Source organism: Chelonoidis abingdonii, chromosome 10 (assembly GCF_003597395.2).
Source record: "Chelonoidis abingdonii isolate Lonesome George chromosome 10, CheloAbing_2.0, whole genome shotgun sequence".
NCBI lineage: Eukaryota > Metazoa > Chordata > Testudines > Testudinidae > Chelonoidis > Chelonoidis abingdonii.
This window is the reverse complement of record NC_133778.1, coordinates 40,642,487-40,661,328: the sequence shown is the minus strand read 5'-3', so window position 1 is coordinate 40,661,328 and position 18,842 is coordinate 40,642,487. Positions and strand designations below refer to the sequence as shown.

Here is an 18,842-nt window from a genome sequence, read left to right as displayed (position 1 = left end):
ATAAAGGACTTTCCCAAGCCAAATTTGTCCAGGGTCACAAACAGATATTGCCAGTTCACTCTGTCAAAGGCTTTCTCTGCACTGAGTGAAACAATTCCATGGGAATTTCTAGAGTGTGAACTATGCCTTTTTAAAATAAATTTCATCTGTTCAGGGTTAACCATTTCATTCATTACTTTTTCCAGTCCCTTAGCCAATATTTGTGACAGTATTTTTACATCAGTATTGATTAATGAGATGGATCTATAGCTGTTACAGTTTTGAGCATCCTTAGCTGGTTTAAGTAATACGGTAATTAGAGCTCCTCTCATAGTAGGAGGTAGCATACCTTTCTTTAAGGCATCTTAGAAAAGTATAACAGCTTAGGGGCCAGAATGTTCTTGAAACTTTGATAGAATTCTATCTGTAGGCCATCAAGGGCAGGGGTCTTGGCCAGATTAATTTCCTCCATGGCCTTGATTAATTTCTCTAATTGCAAGGGAAAGGCCAGCCTGGTCTGCTGTTCTTATGAGATTGTGGGCAGTTAAGAGCTTTAATAAAATTATTTAGTTCTTCTGGGTCAAGTGGTGAATCGTTATTGTAAAGAGCCTGGTAGAATTTGACAAATTGATCATTGATCTCTTTTTGATTAATAATAACCTGCCCTTGTTATGATTTGAGTGATAGTATTTGAGACCTTTGACTGCTTACTTTTAATCTATATGTGAGAATTTTCCCCACTCTTACTCCTGACTCCCAGTATCTCTTGTGTGAGTCTAAAAAGAGAAAATTGGGGGCTTGTGCTGAAGTTAGTCTATTTACTTTTTACCAAAGATTGATTAATTTTTTAAGATTTTCTTGGTAGGACTAGTTGGCACATTTTATGTCGATAGCTTTAAGTTGTTTGGTTAATTCTAGGACCTGAGCCTGGCTAGCCATCTCCCTATCTGCTGAATAGGAAATAATCCTGCCCCTAATAAAAGCTTTTAGTGTATCACATAGGGTGGATTGGGATATCTCTGGTGGGTCATTTGTTTAGGAAAAAAACTGAATTTCTTCTGTGACATAGTTCTGAAAATGTTTATCTTTCTCAAGAGCAGAGTTCAGTATCTTTCTTTACAAGTCCAATTTGTCTTGGGAGGTGTAGCAACCTGGTGCATGATAAGTGATCATAATAGACTTGATTTCATTATTGAGCACTAAGTCTACCAGATTCGTAGAAATCAGGAAGAAATCTATTTGTGAATATGTGGACTGCGAGGAGGAAAAAAAAGTAAAATCCTTCATCCAAGGGTTCCGCAACCACCATACATCTTTTAACCCCAATTCTTCCTTATAATCTTTTATAATATTTCTAATATGTGATTGTGTATGTTGGGGTTGGCCTGATTTGTCTAAAAAAGGGTCCAATACTTCATTAAGATCTCCTGTTATGATGATTGATACTAACAGCATATTAATTTCGGAGGGCAAGTGTTTTTAAAAAGTAGAGCATCTTTATTAAGAACATAAGAACATGAGAATGGCCATGCTGGTTCAGAGCAAAGGTCCATCTAGCCCAGTATCCTGTCTTCCAACAGTGGCCAATGCCAGGTGCCTCAGGGGGAATGAACAGAACAGGTAATCATCAAGTGATCCATCCCATCACCCATTCCCAGCTTCTGGCAAACAGAGGCTAAGGACACCATTCCTGCCCATCCTGGCTAATAGCCATTGATGGACCTATACTCCATGAATTTATCTAGTTCTTTTTTTGTACCCTGTTATAGTTTATTGGGTCCACATACATCAGTGGGTGTCTATAGAATCAGAGGTCATAGCCTTCACAATAAAAAGTACCTTCCTGATCTTCATTTACATCTAGAATTTGTAAAGTGAGTCTTTTAAGAAACAATATTGCTACATGTTTGGCTGCAGAGGAGAACTTGTTAAGCACCCCTCCACCTATCCTAAATGTCTCTGCCTCCAAGTCATTACGTGGGTTTCTTGTAGGAAGATATCTGCTTTCAGTGTTCCTCTGACGTTCCAGGAAACATAGTTTATAATATTAGCCATAAGGCGTGTTTAAGTCAAATATCTCTTTATCAGGTGGCTGAATACTTCTCATTGCTTGAGCTGCATATCTGGATTCCTCCTCACCACCCTGGGCATATGAAGAGTGGCCTCATCACACCTTCCCCCCCACAACTCAAAACATCCAACTGGAGCATAGCTGGAGTCCCTTTAATTTGATAAAGGAGAAATAGTCTCATATCAGGGGAGGGCGTGGTTTGATCCCAACAACAAAAAAAGTGTGAAGAAGACTACTGTCTCAACTTAAGAGCAAGTCTATAGTGGATATATAAGAAAAAGTTATACAAATTGTTTAAACAACCTTATTCCAACATAACTGGATCGTTTGCAGATAAGGGTTGATTAGCAGAACAGTTTTTCCTAAACTTTGCCCCTGGAGCCTTGTCCACGCTGGATTATAGTGTAAACTCCATAGTCACCCGTGTAAATCAGCATAACATTTATTTCAACTCTAACAAAAATAAAAACTAAAGAAAAAACCTGAATATTACTGAAAAAAAACAGACGGCTACAACTACACTGCATACAACAGTGTCATAATAACACATTCTCAGTAATTTGGTGAATCATGAACAGCAATAATAATAATTATTCTTGGATAGGATTTTAGGAGATCAGATTTCTTTACAGTTGGGGAATTGAAACAGTTCATCATTCAACTGAAATCTTCATTACACTATTTAGATCTGATATCTCTTATAAGTGTACGTTTAGGGCAAATGGATTGAATATTTCCAAATTTACTATAAACCCAAAATATAGGAAATTAGATGGGGATGAAAGAAAATTATCGAGGAAGGGGAAAGGAGAGGAAGATTTTAAAAATAAAAAAAGGTGAGAAAGGGTTGGAAAAGATATCAGGAGCAAGAGTCCCTCAGATCGAAAACAAAACCACACTTCTCTGTGGCACCTTACCGATCCATAGGTGTAAGGAGTCCACGGGTCTAGTTAAGCAGTTTGGTTGGAGTGAGGGTCTTGAATGTGGATATGCTCCTGGTACACTGGATTAATGAAGGGCATGGGCTAGGGTGGATGCACGCAAAGCAGGCGTGTCCATATTGTAATCCTACAACCTGCTTACAGCAGCAGGTGGAGCACATAGTGGCTTCTTGAGTTTGGGTGGAGGCTCAAAATTCAAATCAGAGATGAGATCCTTCTTCCCAGCCAGCCCCCTCTGCTGATGAAGCATGGAAGTTCAAAGAAATGAAAAGTAAGGGGACAAAATGGTGGATTTGTCCTTTACAATTGTTTTGTTAGACTGAGATCTAAATTCCACCACTGCAGTGACTTATCTGGTAAAGTTGTTTTAATGCATCCCATCTGTATCTTTTACAGGTTTTTTTTTCTCCTTTTTTTCTCTGTAGTGAGATCAGACACCTTCAACTTCTTCTACTGTCATAAAACCATCTTGCCTTCCCTTTTAACTCTGAAAGTAGAGGGGAAGAAAATGAAGTAGTCCAAACCCAATCCTTTGGCTACAGCTCTTGATGTGTTAAATTTAGCTCTCTTCACCACATCCTTGGTGTAGTCATCAGCCTATGTCCCTTCCATGTTAGGTTTTTAAGTTCTTTTTTAAGAATGAGTTCCTTAAAACTGTATTTTAAAAATCTTAGTTATAGCCTGGTGCTTTGTATGTGGAGTGGATTTTTGCACAAATGAGCGATGGAATATCTCAATATTTAACTTTGATTGGTGGGGGAGAGACAAAAAGAACTGGCAACATGGTAGATAAAAATTCCACAAGCTTCCCTTTTTCCAACCCCTCTTGGAGACCCAAAATTCTCAGATATTTTTGTCCTTGATCTTCCCTCAAGATCATTAACCTTCTCCTGCAGTGTTTTAGTGGTCCTTTTCTGTTGCTCTGAGGTTATATTCATAGTACTCATTGTGTCTTCTAGTGAGGAGATTCTGTTTTCAGCTTCCTCTAGTTTTGATGCTGAGTCTTATTAGTACACGTCAAGTCAATTTGTAATAGTTTTGATTTCAGTTAAATCTTCAGATATTTTTCTCAAGATAGATCACTTGAGATTTGTTTTAGGTAGTCCATAATTTCATATAGTGTCAGAGGAGCAGCCTCTCCCTCGTCAGCCATCTTGCTGCAAAAGGACTGTCTGAAACCTTCTGCTTTTTAGGATTTTGTAGAAAGTCTGGAGATGGAACAGCATCTGTAATGCTATTAAATTAAAAGAGTTATAGAATATCTGATGAATATTAGATGGGGCATGGGGGTGGGAAAGCGAATCAGTTGCTGCTGGTTGTGGATTTTAGAGGTGGCAAAAGGTAGTTATAAAACTATGCATCCATCGTTCCCCTTGTGGCTCTCAGAAGTCCTACCATCAGCTTTAAAACTGTTGCAGTCTTGTGTCTGTATATTTCATTTTTATTGCAGGACATTTTAATTGTATCTGTGTTTTAATCTGGGTTTGTAAACGCCACCCATCACTAAGGCACTGATTTTGTGTTTGGCCTCTACTTACATCTTTTTTGAACCTGCAGTTTTGTAAGCACAATTGGTATGACATCCAACTGCTTAATACCAAGCAGTTAGACTTCTATGGCCTTGTTGGGGGGGAGATTGACCAGTATAGCTGTCTGGAATAATTAGATATTACAGAATAAATAAATTATATCAGAATAATTCCTTGTGTGGATGCTGTATTCCAGATTTATCGCGTCTAGATGAGACACGATAAATCAATCCCCGATAGATCTATCGCTACGTGCCAATCCGGCGGGTAGTGTGGATGTACCCAAAAAAGTGAGTCCATATAGGAAGCTATTCTGGTATAGCTTATTGCCTGTCAATTTCTCCATGTAGATTCAGCCTAAGCGATATCAATTACACCTACAAACAATTGTGCCCACAGTTATTTGTACCTGAATACTGTGAGTGTGAAAAGAGAGGATGGTGTTCAATAATCTGCCCCCTAATCTCCATTTAGGCCAGATAGTTTGCTTTAAAAGCTATAGGAAGTACGCAGTATGGCTTTCCTCATGTTCACATTCAAACTTTTTACTGATAACTTCTTTTTATATAGGAGGAAACGCTTCCCAGTCCACCAGACTATAAATCTTCTCTTGCAGTTTTGACTGCTCATAACTGGCTCCTTCGTCTCTCTGCTAATACTGGAGAAATACTGGAAAAAATATACCTTCCACCCTACTGCAAATTCAGGTATTAATTATTGGCTGGGCTTTCTACAAGTAATGGTTTAATTATTTAGGATTATAGCAATACTATAGGAGAAAATCACTTAATTTGTAATATATTAAAGCTATTTTGTTCCTATGAATTCACAAAGCTTTGTTTAACACTGTTACTTTGGAGGGGCAGAACCTATATTGTTTAGCTAGAGGTCTGGAAAATACATTTTTCTGGATGAAATTTCTCTCAAATTCACGGCAGGAAAAGGATGAAGCCCAAAACTCATCAGCAAATAACACCTTTCTTTCAGACTCTGTGGAGGTGCAAGTGGTTGAATAGCCTGGAGGTTAACTTCCTTCAGATCAGAATGAAGGCATTTTGTTGATGCAATGAATGGCAGCCTGCAGTGCTGGTCCCATGCTGTACCTACTCTATGGATGACTTCAAGGCTCTCAGTCTGGCATCTTTTGTGAGCACAGTTACCACACCGAATTTTCTTTTAGAAAAGTTTTAAACTTCAGCACTGTAAATGTTAGGGACTTGAGTTTACACCTATATTTCCAGTTAGCTCATCTGGAAAAGCAAGAAAACCACAAAATCAGGCTAACACTGGCTTTTCTCTGCCAATTTTACAACTTTAATATTGCAACAACAGCATTCCAGAATGTACCTTTTAAGATGTGAAAAGCAAACGTCATAAAACAAGGAAAATATTACCAATTCAGAAATAGACAATTCTAACTTATGAATGTTCTTTTGCACAAAGTATCCATTTTTCCATTTAAGAGGAGGGCAATTACTGCTACTGGAGAACTGCAAGTTTTCCTTTTAATTCCGAGAGGAAATGACCCTTTTTATGCTGCAGAATCAAAAACTGGTTTATGAAGGGAAAAGGGGAAAAGTGCATTAGCTGGTCTTAATATATTAAGAGCTTGCAATAGTGCTTGTCTCATTGTCTCAATAAAGTGAACCAGATCTTGGCCCCCAACTCCATCAACGTTGTGCTACTTCAGGTGCCCAAACACTCTTTACCCCAGATGGTTTAACAAGCAGAGCTTGGCCAGATTCTGGGACCTGCTTCAGCATCCACATGATCTGACGTGTTGTAACCTGTGTTGCAAAAAGCTTGCAGTGTGAAATGGTGCATTTGCCTTAAGAAAATCTAAAAAAACTACTACATTTAAAAATGCATTTTTATCACCAATAGGTATCTGAGTTGGGACACTCCTCAGGAGATTATGGTTGTCAAGTCAGCTCAGCATAAATTTACAGCAGCAGCACAGCAGGTAGGTGTACTCAAGCATGCTGTGAGGTGAGGTATATATAGCCAAATATTTACAGGATAAGTCCAGAGGTTAAGAGAGAACTCTTCGTGAGCTGACCCTGTGGCATTACCTAATGCAGGTATGTTAACACTCTTCTTTTATGTTACTAGAAGAGAAAACATGACTGGCTTTGTGATTAGAGGACAGAACCGGGTCAAGAGACCCTCCCTTCCTCATATGGCTTTGGGTATGACTACAAGTTCTCTGAGCCTCAGTCTCCCCCCTTGGTGATAATCCTCCCCTAACTCACAGGATGTTGTAAAGCTCTGAACAATATTTATCATGGTTTCATACTGTGAGCTTCATGTCCTAGCATGTAATATTGCCTGAAATACAATAACTAAGTTCAGTGTTACTGTTCTTCCCCAGGCAGGCATCCAGCAGTCTGTGCTATTCTTTCTTGCTGTATTCAGAGTTCTACCTCTGAAATTTATTGGAATGCTGGAGATAAACAAAAAAGTGAGTTACTTTCTATATTAACTATGCTTCAAGGTGTAGTAATTTAAAAAGCATTGTGTTGCCTCATTGCATGTCCCAATAACGCAGGACTAATTTGTATAATGTAGTGGCTTATTTCCCTGGTGAATGTAACGATATCCCACTTTCTTTGGATAGAAACAACCACAGAGTGATTCTTCACACAAGTGACCTGCAGGGAAAATACCAAGTGCACCAGATCTGTTCTGTAGGTGCTAGGAAAGGTTGTTTGAAACAAATTCCTTCTTAAAGGAAGAAGAGAGTTGGGAATTGGAGTTTTTAAGGAAGCTAGCTATGAGAATATCTCCGTTCACCATTAGGGGTGTAATCTGTAAATACTACATATAATGAGGGATTTTTAACTTGTGTTTATATTAATCTGGAAAGATATTAGAAAAATAATAAAAATGTGAGTCTTCTTGTGCCAGTCAAGAAGAAATATGTCCTATCTGAAGCTTGTCTGTAATAGCATGTGCATGAGGAGGCTATTGATGAGAAAAGCAGCAGTGAAATTTTGCTATCAATAAGCACCTCTGTCCGTAAATAGTTTGAGTTGCAAAATAAAGTTTACAAATTGGCTGGTGAACAAGTGGGCAAAAAAAAAAAAAAAAAGGCAACACAGTTAATCTCACTGAATGCACTATGTGTAAATTATTTAATTTACACAATATTTATTTTATTTAAATTATTTAATTTACAAATAATTATTTACTCTATGTGTAAATATTTAATAGTAGGTTAGATAAATGTCTATCAGGGATGGTCTAGACGGTATTTGGCCCTGCCATGAGGGCAGGTTACTGGTCTTGATGACCTCTCAAGGTCCCTTCCAGTCCTAGAATCTATGAAAATCATAAGTGGGGTTATTTTATAGCAAAACATAAATTACTCAAGAGCCTATGTAAATTAATGTCTGCCACAAACTAGAAATCTAACATCTTATATGCTGGTATGTTTTTATTTAAAGTTTACCACAAAGCACAGAATTTGATATAATTGAAAACAAACCTGTCTAGGGAATGTAATGAAGAGATTTCAACTGTGAGGGTCAAATCTGAGATTAAATATATATGCCAAAAACACTTATAAAGGAACCACTGGCAGACCCTGCCTAAGGGCCCAATTCTGCACCACTGAAATCGTGGGAGTTTTGCCATTGATTGCACTGGGTGTAGAATCAAGGGTTAATGCCATCTGAGAAGTTAGTACACCTCTACCTCGATATAACGTGACCCGATATAACACGGATTTGGATATAACACAGTAAAGCAGTGCTCCAGTGGATCAAAGCAAGTTCGATATAACGTGGTTTCACTTATAACGCAGTAAGATTTTTTGGCTTCCAAGGACAGCGTTATATCGAGGTAGAGGTGTATCAGAAACTGGTGAAATGCTGATCCATTGGTGCAGATGAGTATCCTTTCCCCATCTCAGCCATCTAGTTGGTGCTGAAGGGAGCTGAGACCTCTGAAGCAGAGGGCTTGGAATCAGAGCAAGCCCTCCTAAGCTCTGCAAAACCTGACCTTTTTTCTGCTGTTCTGATTGCTGCTCTCCCAACAGGCCCTAGTGCCAATCTTCATGCCCCTTTTTTCTCCACTAGCAGACTGGCCAATGTGGAGGACAGAGATGGCCTTATTCCAACATGTACTGTTGATGTAGCTCTGAGCCACAGGGGTTTTCTTTTTTGTTACTCATCTGCCCAAGCTTAGTACAGCAAGACCCCAATTCTTGACTGGAGTTCTTAGGCCCTACAGAAATACAAATAATTAGAGCTAGGCAGAGAAAGATAATTCTGTTTTGTGGAGGATTTTGACATTTAGGTTTTGTTCCAATTCAGATTGAGAAGCAAAAATGTTGAAATTCTCTGTGAAAGGGAATGAACCCTGGTTCTGGAGCAGTCTGCCTGGCAGGCTGCCCCAGAGCCACAGATCCTGGAAGCCCTGGGAACGTGAGCTGCCAAGGACTTGGAAGCTTGGGCTCCCCAGCATGCCCACAGGCAAGCTGGCAGGAAACCAGGCAGGATTTCATCAGGATCCTGCCTAAGTTCTGTCAGAACTTCACAGAAATCAAGCTGTTTCCACAGAACATTTTGATTTTGACAAATTGGCAAATTTCAACGAAAAAACATTTCATTAGAAATTTTCCAACCACCTGTACAAATAGTGACTAGTTCTATGGAGAGAGCATTAAACAGGGCATGTAGATTCAGATCTAATCCCCACTGATTTGGCCCCCTCTGGCTTGTGAAGCAGGCAATACATGTATTTCTAAGACAGCCAGAATCTGACAGCATGTATTTGGGATGTGGTTCCTGACATGTGCTATGGATCCAAATGGGTTTGGGTTTTTTGTCCTACATATGGGTCAAAGAACATCTGATTTGATGCTTGTTTTGGCTTTTTCTCTCCCCCATTTTAACCACATTTCCATAAAATATATCTGATTAGCAGAGTGAAAACTTTACTCTTCATAAATCCTTTATAAACGTAGGAAGAAATTGAGCTTGGAAGCGCATGTGTGGCCCATAAAATATTAGGAATAAAGTTCATCTTTTTACATCAGCAAAAGTTTATTTGCATTTTTTGTGGTGTTCCTTCGTGGAGATGCATGAGGCACTCTGGACAAAATGAATACTGCAGTGTCATTAAGATCATAAGCACCTCTCCACAGACCTATCCAACTTGGGTTCAGGTTCAGAGCTTAAACATCCAATATTGTATCCTGACTGATGCATTAGTAACATAATTAACTTTTCAGCTGTGTGTGTCCTGGATCCCTGAGCAGAATGAACACTTGCCTCCAGTTATAGCAGTAAACCAGGTATCAGGATTAAAAGATTGTATTTCCATCTCTGCTACTGATTTATCATGTGCCCTTAACCAACTTCATCACTGTGTGAATTTGTAAAAACAGGGTAACAAGTTACCTGTTTTAGAGGCATATTGAGAATGAATGTCGGTAAAGATTCTCTGACTTCAGATGGTACAGAAGTGCAAAGTATTATTACTGAAGTACAAAAGAATAGCTGATTTGCAAAACCATCTAAAATAAAACATCTGTCAGCAATTTTGGAGAAGAGTGTAGCAGGAAATGAGACTGTAAAACAAAGCGAGTCAATTTCTATGTCAAGCAGCCTTAGTGTTTTACATTTTCTTTTTAATGATCTCTTTCCTGATGGAATATTTTCTTTTCCTTGAGCCAGATATTTGGGAACAATGTAACAGATGTTGCTTTTTCTCATGGAATGCTGATTGTGATGTCTAGCGTGGGTCTGGTCAGGCTCTATAGCTTCCAGTCTATCTCTGAGCAGGTAATGGAGTATGGAATTTGACACACGACCTACTATACTTTGAGGAAACTTATTATTATTAATTTAGCACTGTATATGAATATGACACTTTACTATAGGAGAAATGCACCAAACAAAGGTTAGAATCCATGCTCTAAGAAAATTACAGTCTAAGGTATGAATGGGCAGACTATCTTACCAAACAATTCCAATAGCATTATTCTCAAATTTTAAAATGTACGTAGGGCGGGTACATAAATACTCAGACTCCCCATAGAGACAGCTTACCAAAACAAGTGTCTACAGCCTGCTACGTCATGTCTGTCGTAACAGGAAGAAGTATTGAGGTTGGAAACCAATGGGCAAGGAAGACTCTTTGATATGAAATGGAATCAGAGAGAGTCTAGGAATAATAATTTAAATTCCTTTAGCCAAAAAAATCTACTAGTACTTAGAAAACAAGATTTTAGGTTTAAATGAACCATTTGAGTAATGCAGTAAAATTGAACAGCAAACGTGTACATCACTAAAACCAATTTGTTTGTATGATTTTAGTTCACAGAGCAGAAATTTGATTTGGGATGCAAATGCAACTGGAATGGTAAAGTTGGAATTGTAGGAAAGTATCCATTTGGACTTCCTTGTAACATTAAAATAACAGGTATTTTATCTTTTCATAATTGATATTCATGGCTGTTATGTTTTATCTGTTGATCTTTCAGTGTTAGCAAGAATATTTAAAACTGCTGTGTCATGTTGTGTTGTTCTATACCTCTATTTTTAATTGGATATTCATGTTACAATTCAGAATGTTTTCTGTTTTACTTCCAAACCCAAGAATTTACTAAATAGGACTTCTACAGAAAGTTAGAACAGGAACAAAACTGCTTCAGAAACTAAAAACTGTGCATAAACAGGAATCCCTTCACCTACCACTGTAATACAGCCACTTCTGAGGTGGAACATGATAGCTGTTAAATTGCACACAGAAAAGCTACACAATAGTTAGGGCCCTACCAAATTCATGGTCCATTTTGGTCAATTTCACAGTCATAGGATTTTTTAAATAATTTCATGATTTGAGCTATTTAAATCTGAAATTTCACGGTGTTGTAACTGTACGGGTCTTGACCCAAAAAGGAGTTGTCAGGGGGGTTGCAAGGTTATTGTAGGGGGGATTGCGATACTGTTACCCTTACTTCTGCACTGCTGCTGGGGACAGCACTGCCTTCAGAGCTGGACAGCTAGAGAGCAATGGCTGCTGGCCGGGATCCCAGCTCTGAAGGCAGAGCCACCGCCAGCAGCAGCGCGGAAGTAAAGATGGCGTGGTACGGTATTGCCACCCTTATTTCTGCACTGCTGCTGGCAGGGCATTGCCTTCAAAGCTGGGCACCCGGCCAACAGCTGCACTGTCCAACCACCCAGATCTGAAGGCAGTGTAGAAATAAGGGTGGCAATACCGCAATCCCCCTAAAATAACCTTATGCTGGTCTCCCTCGTAAAATCTGTGTAATATAGGGTCAAAGCATACAAAAGACCAGATTTCACAGGTGGAGACCGGATTTCACTGTCCATGACGCGTTTTTCATGGCATGAATTTGGTAGGACTCTAACAGTGGTATAACATAGGAAGTGAGAAACAGATTACTGTATCTAATCTAAACTGCGGGGAGAATTCAAGGGGACAGAATGTAATTTATCCAAATTGCAGTTTGACCATTCTAGCTGTCCATACTGTGTCAGTCATATTGAGCTTAATTCTTAGTGAAAAACTAACCTATTTTAGAAAACAACTCTTATGTCCAGCTTACAGATATGGCATTCTGTACTATTACTTTTTGTGTGTAAAGTTCTCAGATACAAAAGGCATCTTTATACCAGTGCATCAGAGATCAGAATCTTAAGGAGGGTCCCAAGTCCAGGACTTCCCCATCTCAGCACATAAATTGTTTTTCTCTAATTAAAGAAAATCTAGACTTTTTCCTCCCTGCCCCTGCAAAAGTAGGAGCCTCCTACATTAATATTTGGGCACAAAAGTGCTAAGCTGTTGCCAGCTCCCACTGCTGTCAAATATCCACTTAGAATACCAGTTTTAGGCTCCCTTTAAAAAAAAAAATAATAAAATCATGTGCTTTTTGTAGTCAATATTTTAACAAATGATTTTCCATATAAAAAGTGCATTTTATATTTACATTAATTTTTATTGAAGAATTTCACATAGTAATAGCAGACAAAACAAGCCAGATACTTCTGCCTAATGCAAGTAATTCACAAAGATATAATATAGAGCTAGATAATAATCTAAAGCTTTAATTATGTAACATCTTATGAAAACAAGAAATGAGACTGTACGATGATCTAAATTGGATCAAGTTCTGCAAAGGAGAGGGAGTTTAGGAAATCTCTCTTCAGTTCCTCTCTGACGTAGTATACTAAACCGTGATTTAGTGTTGGATGCCCTGTTGAGAATACGCCTGTGTGAGTTTTGAAAGGCAGCTTATATTAGATACATTTCCAAGGTTTGTGGATCGTTAGAGTTTTGGATCATGAGTTTTAAGACAAAGTAAAAGCAAAAGAAACCTTTTTGATCTTGAACTTTATTCAAGAACAGTTTGTGGTTAGGACATTTTCAGCTTCTGATGAACATTGACTATAGCTGCTCTTTGGAGATAGTTACGTACCTGTGGTTTTTGAGTTGTTTTCTTTTATGAGTGAGATGGCTGATTTAGCCTGTACAGTGACATTCAGTGCATCTATGAAGAAGCAGCTGATCTTTTTGAAGACTGCAGAGTCTAAACTTGTGCTTGTTGAAACTTAACTGTTTGGGATGCTATGTGGAAGGCTTGAAAGCTGTGGGGACTTGAAATCTTGTATTTTTCCACAGAAAAAACACATCTTGGGAAGAAGTAACGCACGCTTCCCAGCATTACTCTGCAAGGGTAACCCTGACCTAGAGAAACCACCTCTACAGCTGACAGGGTAGAGCAGTCTCCATGTGTATTCAGTTCTTGGCTCTCTGCCAAGACTGACAACAACGTAGGTGATGTGGACACCTATCCAAGAGGAACTGTACAGAGATCAATAAGTTAGTGCACATAGGTCACCAAACAGCTGTTGGCTGGTAATGATTTTCATGTACTACTGACCCTGGCCAAATGTGAAAGAGGCAAAAAGCACCTTTAAACCATCATAAATCTACTATCTCCTGTTTAACACACACACCAACATTTATTATGAGAGGATTTAATAGTTTCATAAAAATGGAGAGGAAAATATCTTGCTCATCGTTTTTCCAAATTTAGAACAAATATACTAGTACCGCCAGGCGCAAATGAGGCTTTGCATTTAGATGACACTGGAGTATTTTGTGGAAATGAACTAAAGAGGCTCAAATAATGATTGAAAATTGACATTTCTAGGAGGTGCTTTTAAGAACAATGACAGTATTCTAATAAACAGTGGACTGCTGGGCAGGGCCGGCGCTACCATTTAGGCAGCCTAGGCAATTGCCTAGGGCGCCAGGATTATTGAGGGGGCAGCATTTTGCTGTGGAGTGGCAGGCAGCTCCGGTGGAGCTGCCGCAGTCGTGCCTGCGGATGGTCAGCTGCTCCCACGGCTCCGGTGGCCCTCCCGCAGGCATGCCTGCGGCAGCTCCACCAGAGCCGCAGGATCGGCGCGGGAGGCAGTGAAATGGCCATGCGCCTAGGGCGGGAGAAACCCTGGCACTGGTCCTGCTGCTGGGTAATGGGAGCAAGCAACACATAAGAAAGAAAGGAGAGGTGGGAGATAGTGATAGCAATTGCTGTGATTTTGGGATCTGATCTTTAAAATTGTTGGCAAAAGACAACATAAGCATAAAGAGAGAGACTTGTGAGGTTTATATTTTTTAAGGCTGTTGTTGCGTAAAATGGGCTCAGAGTTAGTAATTTAGTCAATCCTCCTGAACTTTTTCAGGATTCTTAGTAGTAAATGTTTTTATAAAGAAAATGATCAGCCTGTCAGGGAATGAGGTTTCATGAGGTTTTCCTCTAATTTTTTAACCAATTCTATTTGCTATCAACCCTCTTCCAGTGCTTCTGATCTACCACATATTGCACTTTTCTCCCTAGAGACATCATTCATTATTAATCCTATGTTATTAAATCTTGCTTAGAATCTCCCTTTTTACTAAATGTTAGATCAGAGGCAGTCGTCTTCACTTCCTGTCCTAACCTACTGGCTGCAGCTAAACAGCTGCCACTTTCGAAGTCAGATGTGGTTTCATTCCCATGACAGATAAAGCGACTCTTCTCAGAATAGCTGGCTGAGCACTTTGGGATCTTGACATGCATTGGGGGGAAGGGGGAGCACTAGCTAAATGTAAATTCAGGTATTGGATGCAGTCAGACTACTTCAAACTGTAATTTTGTTCAATCTCACAAATTAAGCAGCATAAAACCAGGTCAGAATTTGGCTGAAACATCTAGGGAAAACTCACAGTGCTGCAAAAAGTACTGTGGCTGATTCAGTTGGTGGCATTTTTTCCCCTAAAGCAGCACATAACCAATTCCCCAGCACAGCACAAGAGGGCACTGTACTGCTGTAAAATCAGTGTTTCAAAAGAGACATCAAACTGAAGTCATAATCAGTTCTTGTCATTAAACGTACCACAGTATATTTTACAAAAGCAGAGATGTGGGCCTTATTATTATTAATTATTATTATTATTATTGTTGCTCTGGCCAAACTCCAGCTTGGGTAATTACATTCCACCTATTTCAATTCCCCTTGTAATTTCAAATAGTCTTGAGTTTCTGTCAGATTGTTTTGTAGTATTGCTATATTCTGTTAAACAGGGCTGTTCTTCAGCCCAAAAGTTGGGTCCATGTTAGTGGTTGTAGAAATTATTTGTAGGATACTAGTTAGTAAAGGTTTGTAAAGTTTTTTGGTATCCATTTAGATTAAAGTTACTATGTAAATACTTTCTCCCATTGTTGCACGGAGGATTTATATGAGTAGCTTATTAATGCAGAATGTAACTTGCTCCACGTGAGCTGAAGGGAAAACTAGATTCCTTTTGCCATTTACTGCACTGAGTCCTAAAATTTTCTATTTGTATAATTTATCAACTCAGCTGCAGATTACACTGATTGTGATTCCTCCATTGTTTTCTTAAGAGAGATGAGTGGGGGATATATTAAAGTTCAGACACTTTCTTGCACGTAATGCCAGTTCGCTAGGTAGAAGTTAGTTGCCCGTCTGTACTGTATTTCTATGTGCACAATGACATTAAATGCTGTAATGAGTTTTTAGATGTTTTTAAGAATGAATAATTTAATTAGAATTCTACAGACCAATGGAATTATGAGGCTGTTAATAATGATCTTAACATTACACAATGTTACAGATACCCCACCTTTGCTATTTGAAGTGTCTTCCCTGGAGAACTCATTTCAAATTGGAGGATACCCTTGGCATTACATCATCACACCTAACAAGAAAAAGCATAAAGGAGTCTTCCATATTTGTGCTCTGAAAGACAATGTTTTGGTAATATATTCACATAGCAGCCTCACTCATCCTATCATCTGAGTAACACTTCGAGCAATAAAGATTTTCCCATTCTCTCCTACAGTGCCCTCTTAATGTGCTGATTGCGCCCTTGGCCAGGGAGTGCCATACTTGATGGGCTGCATCTATAGCCCAGCAATGCTGCTTCTGAAATTGCCAGAAGAATCAACACAAAGCAATGGAAATATTTTCTTCCCACCAGTGTTGCTTCTGGTGCTTCCTGCCTTCCCCTGCATCCACAGCATTACCTCCTCTGTGTTCCCAACTCAACAGTGATGGGTTGAGCTGAGTCTTGTACCTATATCCTGCATGGTGCCATGTTGTTTCCCACTGTCTACAGCCATTTTACAAATAAGCTGCTTTACTATTTGGCGATTGATCCTTTTACTCCTGGGTGAATTCTGCACCACTGTGCACATACAGAATTTATGTGCCAACCAGAATTTTTTTTCTCCTGCAAAAAATACATTGTTGGAAAGTTGCTGCAATTATGCCTTTCACCCACCAGGGGCTGCTGTGGTGCCAGATCAGAGCAGACACTCCCAGGCCAGCCCTAGCTGCAGATAGGGAAGAGAAGAGGCTACATTCCTCACAATGCTCTGCCCCTGGGGCCAGGTCAGGAGGCTAGGGGATGGTCAGCATTGGGCACATGAGGCTGCTGGGGAAGAGGATCACAGACTGGGGTTCATAAGGGCTAATGGTGCAGAGGCTGGATAGGAGTGGGGGTCCAGGGACACATGGGGACAGGGTACGGAGATGGCTGAATGGGAGTGCAGGGCCACATAGGGATGAGGGTGAGGGGGCTGTCTGAGTGGGGGTGCAGGGCCAGATGAGGGAGGGGTGCAGGGCGACATAGGGATGGGGAGCTGGCTGAGTGGGGGTGCAGGGACACATGCAGATGAGCAGATGTCCCTGACTGAATGGGAGAGGCTAGGAGTCAGCCAGGGTCTGCAAGAGGAAGGCTCCCTAACAGTCCTCCCCGACCCCCCAAAAAACCTGTTCTGTAGTTCTCCCACTCACACCCAACATCCCTTCAAGTTCGCATCCAGACTCCTTCCCAGCAATTACTTTCCTCTCCCTCAGCTCCTCTGTTACCCCTGACTCTCCCAAACTGTTGCACGGCTTCTGGGGGGTGGGGGTGAGAAATACAGTTCTATATTGTAGTTTAAATAAATTATTACTCGGAGTTCTGCATGAATATGCCTAGTAAGGAATCTATTTTACAAAAAAGATTCAGAAAATGTTTTTTGACGTCTGTATTGTTACAGACATACGTGCTGACAGGTATTTTGAAATAAATTACCAAAATAATTGAAACTGGTCTGATTATATTGTATAATTTTGACAAATAAAATATATAGAATTTTGCAGAATTTTAAAATATTGTGCACAGAATTCCCCCCAGGAGTATCCTCCTTATGTGGTTTCTCTTTCAAAATGTTTTCGAACACTGTGTTTATAACTGTGTCATTTTTAAAAAAGTTGTATTATCCACCATTTCGTCATTTGCTTGAGCTCACTTTTTCAGACTTTATTTTGGCTTCCTTGTTCAGGCTAAAAATATATCAGCTCAGGATTTTTCAACTGGGAAGTTTATCGTCTATGTGTGTCCCCATCTCTTAGTCTGTTGAGACCAACGTCCCTTCCTTCCTGTCTCTTAACATCAGAATATACAGGTCTTCAGCCTCATGGTGAAGTACAGCTGCACAAAATGTGGTGCTTTTGCTTCACAGATCTCAGGCAAACCTCTTGCCCCTGGCTTTATTTTGTGTGAGTTCACACTCACAAAAGTTTGTTCAAAATTAAGTCAAAACAAAACTCTGCCAAAATGCCTGAATTTTGCCTAGTTTGAGGCTGAAATCCTAAACTGTCCCAAGTCCACAGACCTCAGTAAGCTTTTCCACATACTTGCCCAGGTCTTGGGTTTGTTTTAAAACTCAATGCTAGTATAAAAGCTTTTCATAGGTCTCGTCCCAAGTCAAAGTTTACTTTGTTTTGAATTGCTGAAATGTTTGCAGGCTAGGTCTTTAATTTTCAATGTGTAGTTTCAGGAGAAGTAGGAACAGGTCTAATCATGTTAAAGGCGTTCACTGGATACTAAACAATGTCATAACCCAGTGTGATAGAATTTATTTAAGTCTTGGTGTTCCATAAGGGTTTGTTATTCTCCTTACAGATTCAGCTCCACTGCTGCTTCAACTTTTTGTAGTATGTATATGGTTCTGCCTAGCACTGAAAATGCCCAGATGTAGATGGGTGGGAGCTGAGCTTTTCCAGTTTAATCAGATCTAAATATAATCATTCTAAACCTTCTCTTCCACCTTCAGGCAAAAAATGGAATACAGGATATGAAGTGCTGTTCATTAGAACCCGACTGGATATATTTCCATCCAGATACTTCAGGCAGAATAATCCACGTGGGACCAAATTTGATAAAGTATGAGCAATAATTTTTTTTCAGAGCTTGTTGTATTCATTAAAGAGGCTACTGGGTAACGTCTAATTCTCATCCTGATTTTAGGAGATGGCTGAGTTAGACAGGGTAATTATGGGGTTCCAGGAGCAATGCCATTGTTAATGTATGTAGAGTCAGAAAAGCACATCTGTAAAAATGATATCATGCGGTTTTTTACAAATTCTCTTTTCTTGTGACCTCCAAATAAAATGGCACATTAAATAATTAACACTATATACAGTTACAGAAGGGCAAACTGGATCCTTCGTGATACATGAGGTAGGAAGAACCCAGCTTACTCTTCCATGAGAGAGTGCATGTATATATAATACAAAATGTATTACCTGTGCAAATTTATGGTAATGGGCCATAGAATACCATTGGCTTGATAAATAGGGATGAGAATATAACTCTTGCAGCCTTAGGATGTTAAGATCCCAATTGTAACTATAAAAATGACTCCATCTTAGATATGTTTGCTTGTTTTCTTAACATGTTTTTTGGTACTGTAAGCAAGAGAGGCAGTGCAATTAGGAAAAATAAACTGGA

General features: G+C 39.5%; 1 protein-coding gene across 3 annotated transcripts in view; it reads left to right on the top strand.

The window, feature by feature from the left end:
- The window catches only part of DCAF17 (DDB1 and CUL4 associated factor 17), a 45,666-nt gene that overhangs the window by 10,647 nt on the left and 16,177 nt on the right, over nt 1-18,842 (top strand). For all 3 annotated transcript variants that reach the window (XR_012656648.1, XM_075070122.1, XM_032771046.2), the window contains exons 5-11: nt 5,091-5,227; nt 6,405-6,483; nt 6,892-6,981; nt 10,202-10,309; nt 10,844-10,949; nt 15,675-15,817; nt 18,166-18,275. Coding sequence is in view for 2 of the 3 variants with exons in the window: in XM_075070122.1 (XP_074926223.1) it covers nt 5,091-5,227; nt 6,405-6,483; nt 6,892-6,981; nt 10,202-10,309; nt 10,844-10,949; nt 15,675-15,817; nt 18,166-18,275 (773 nt within the window). In the remaining variant the exon portion in view is untranslated. The remainder of the gene's footprint in view (nt 1-5,090; nt 5,228-6,404; nt 6,484-6,891; nt 6,982-10,201; nt 10,310-10,843; nt 10,950-15,674; nt 15,818-18,165; nt 18,276-18,842) is intronic.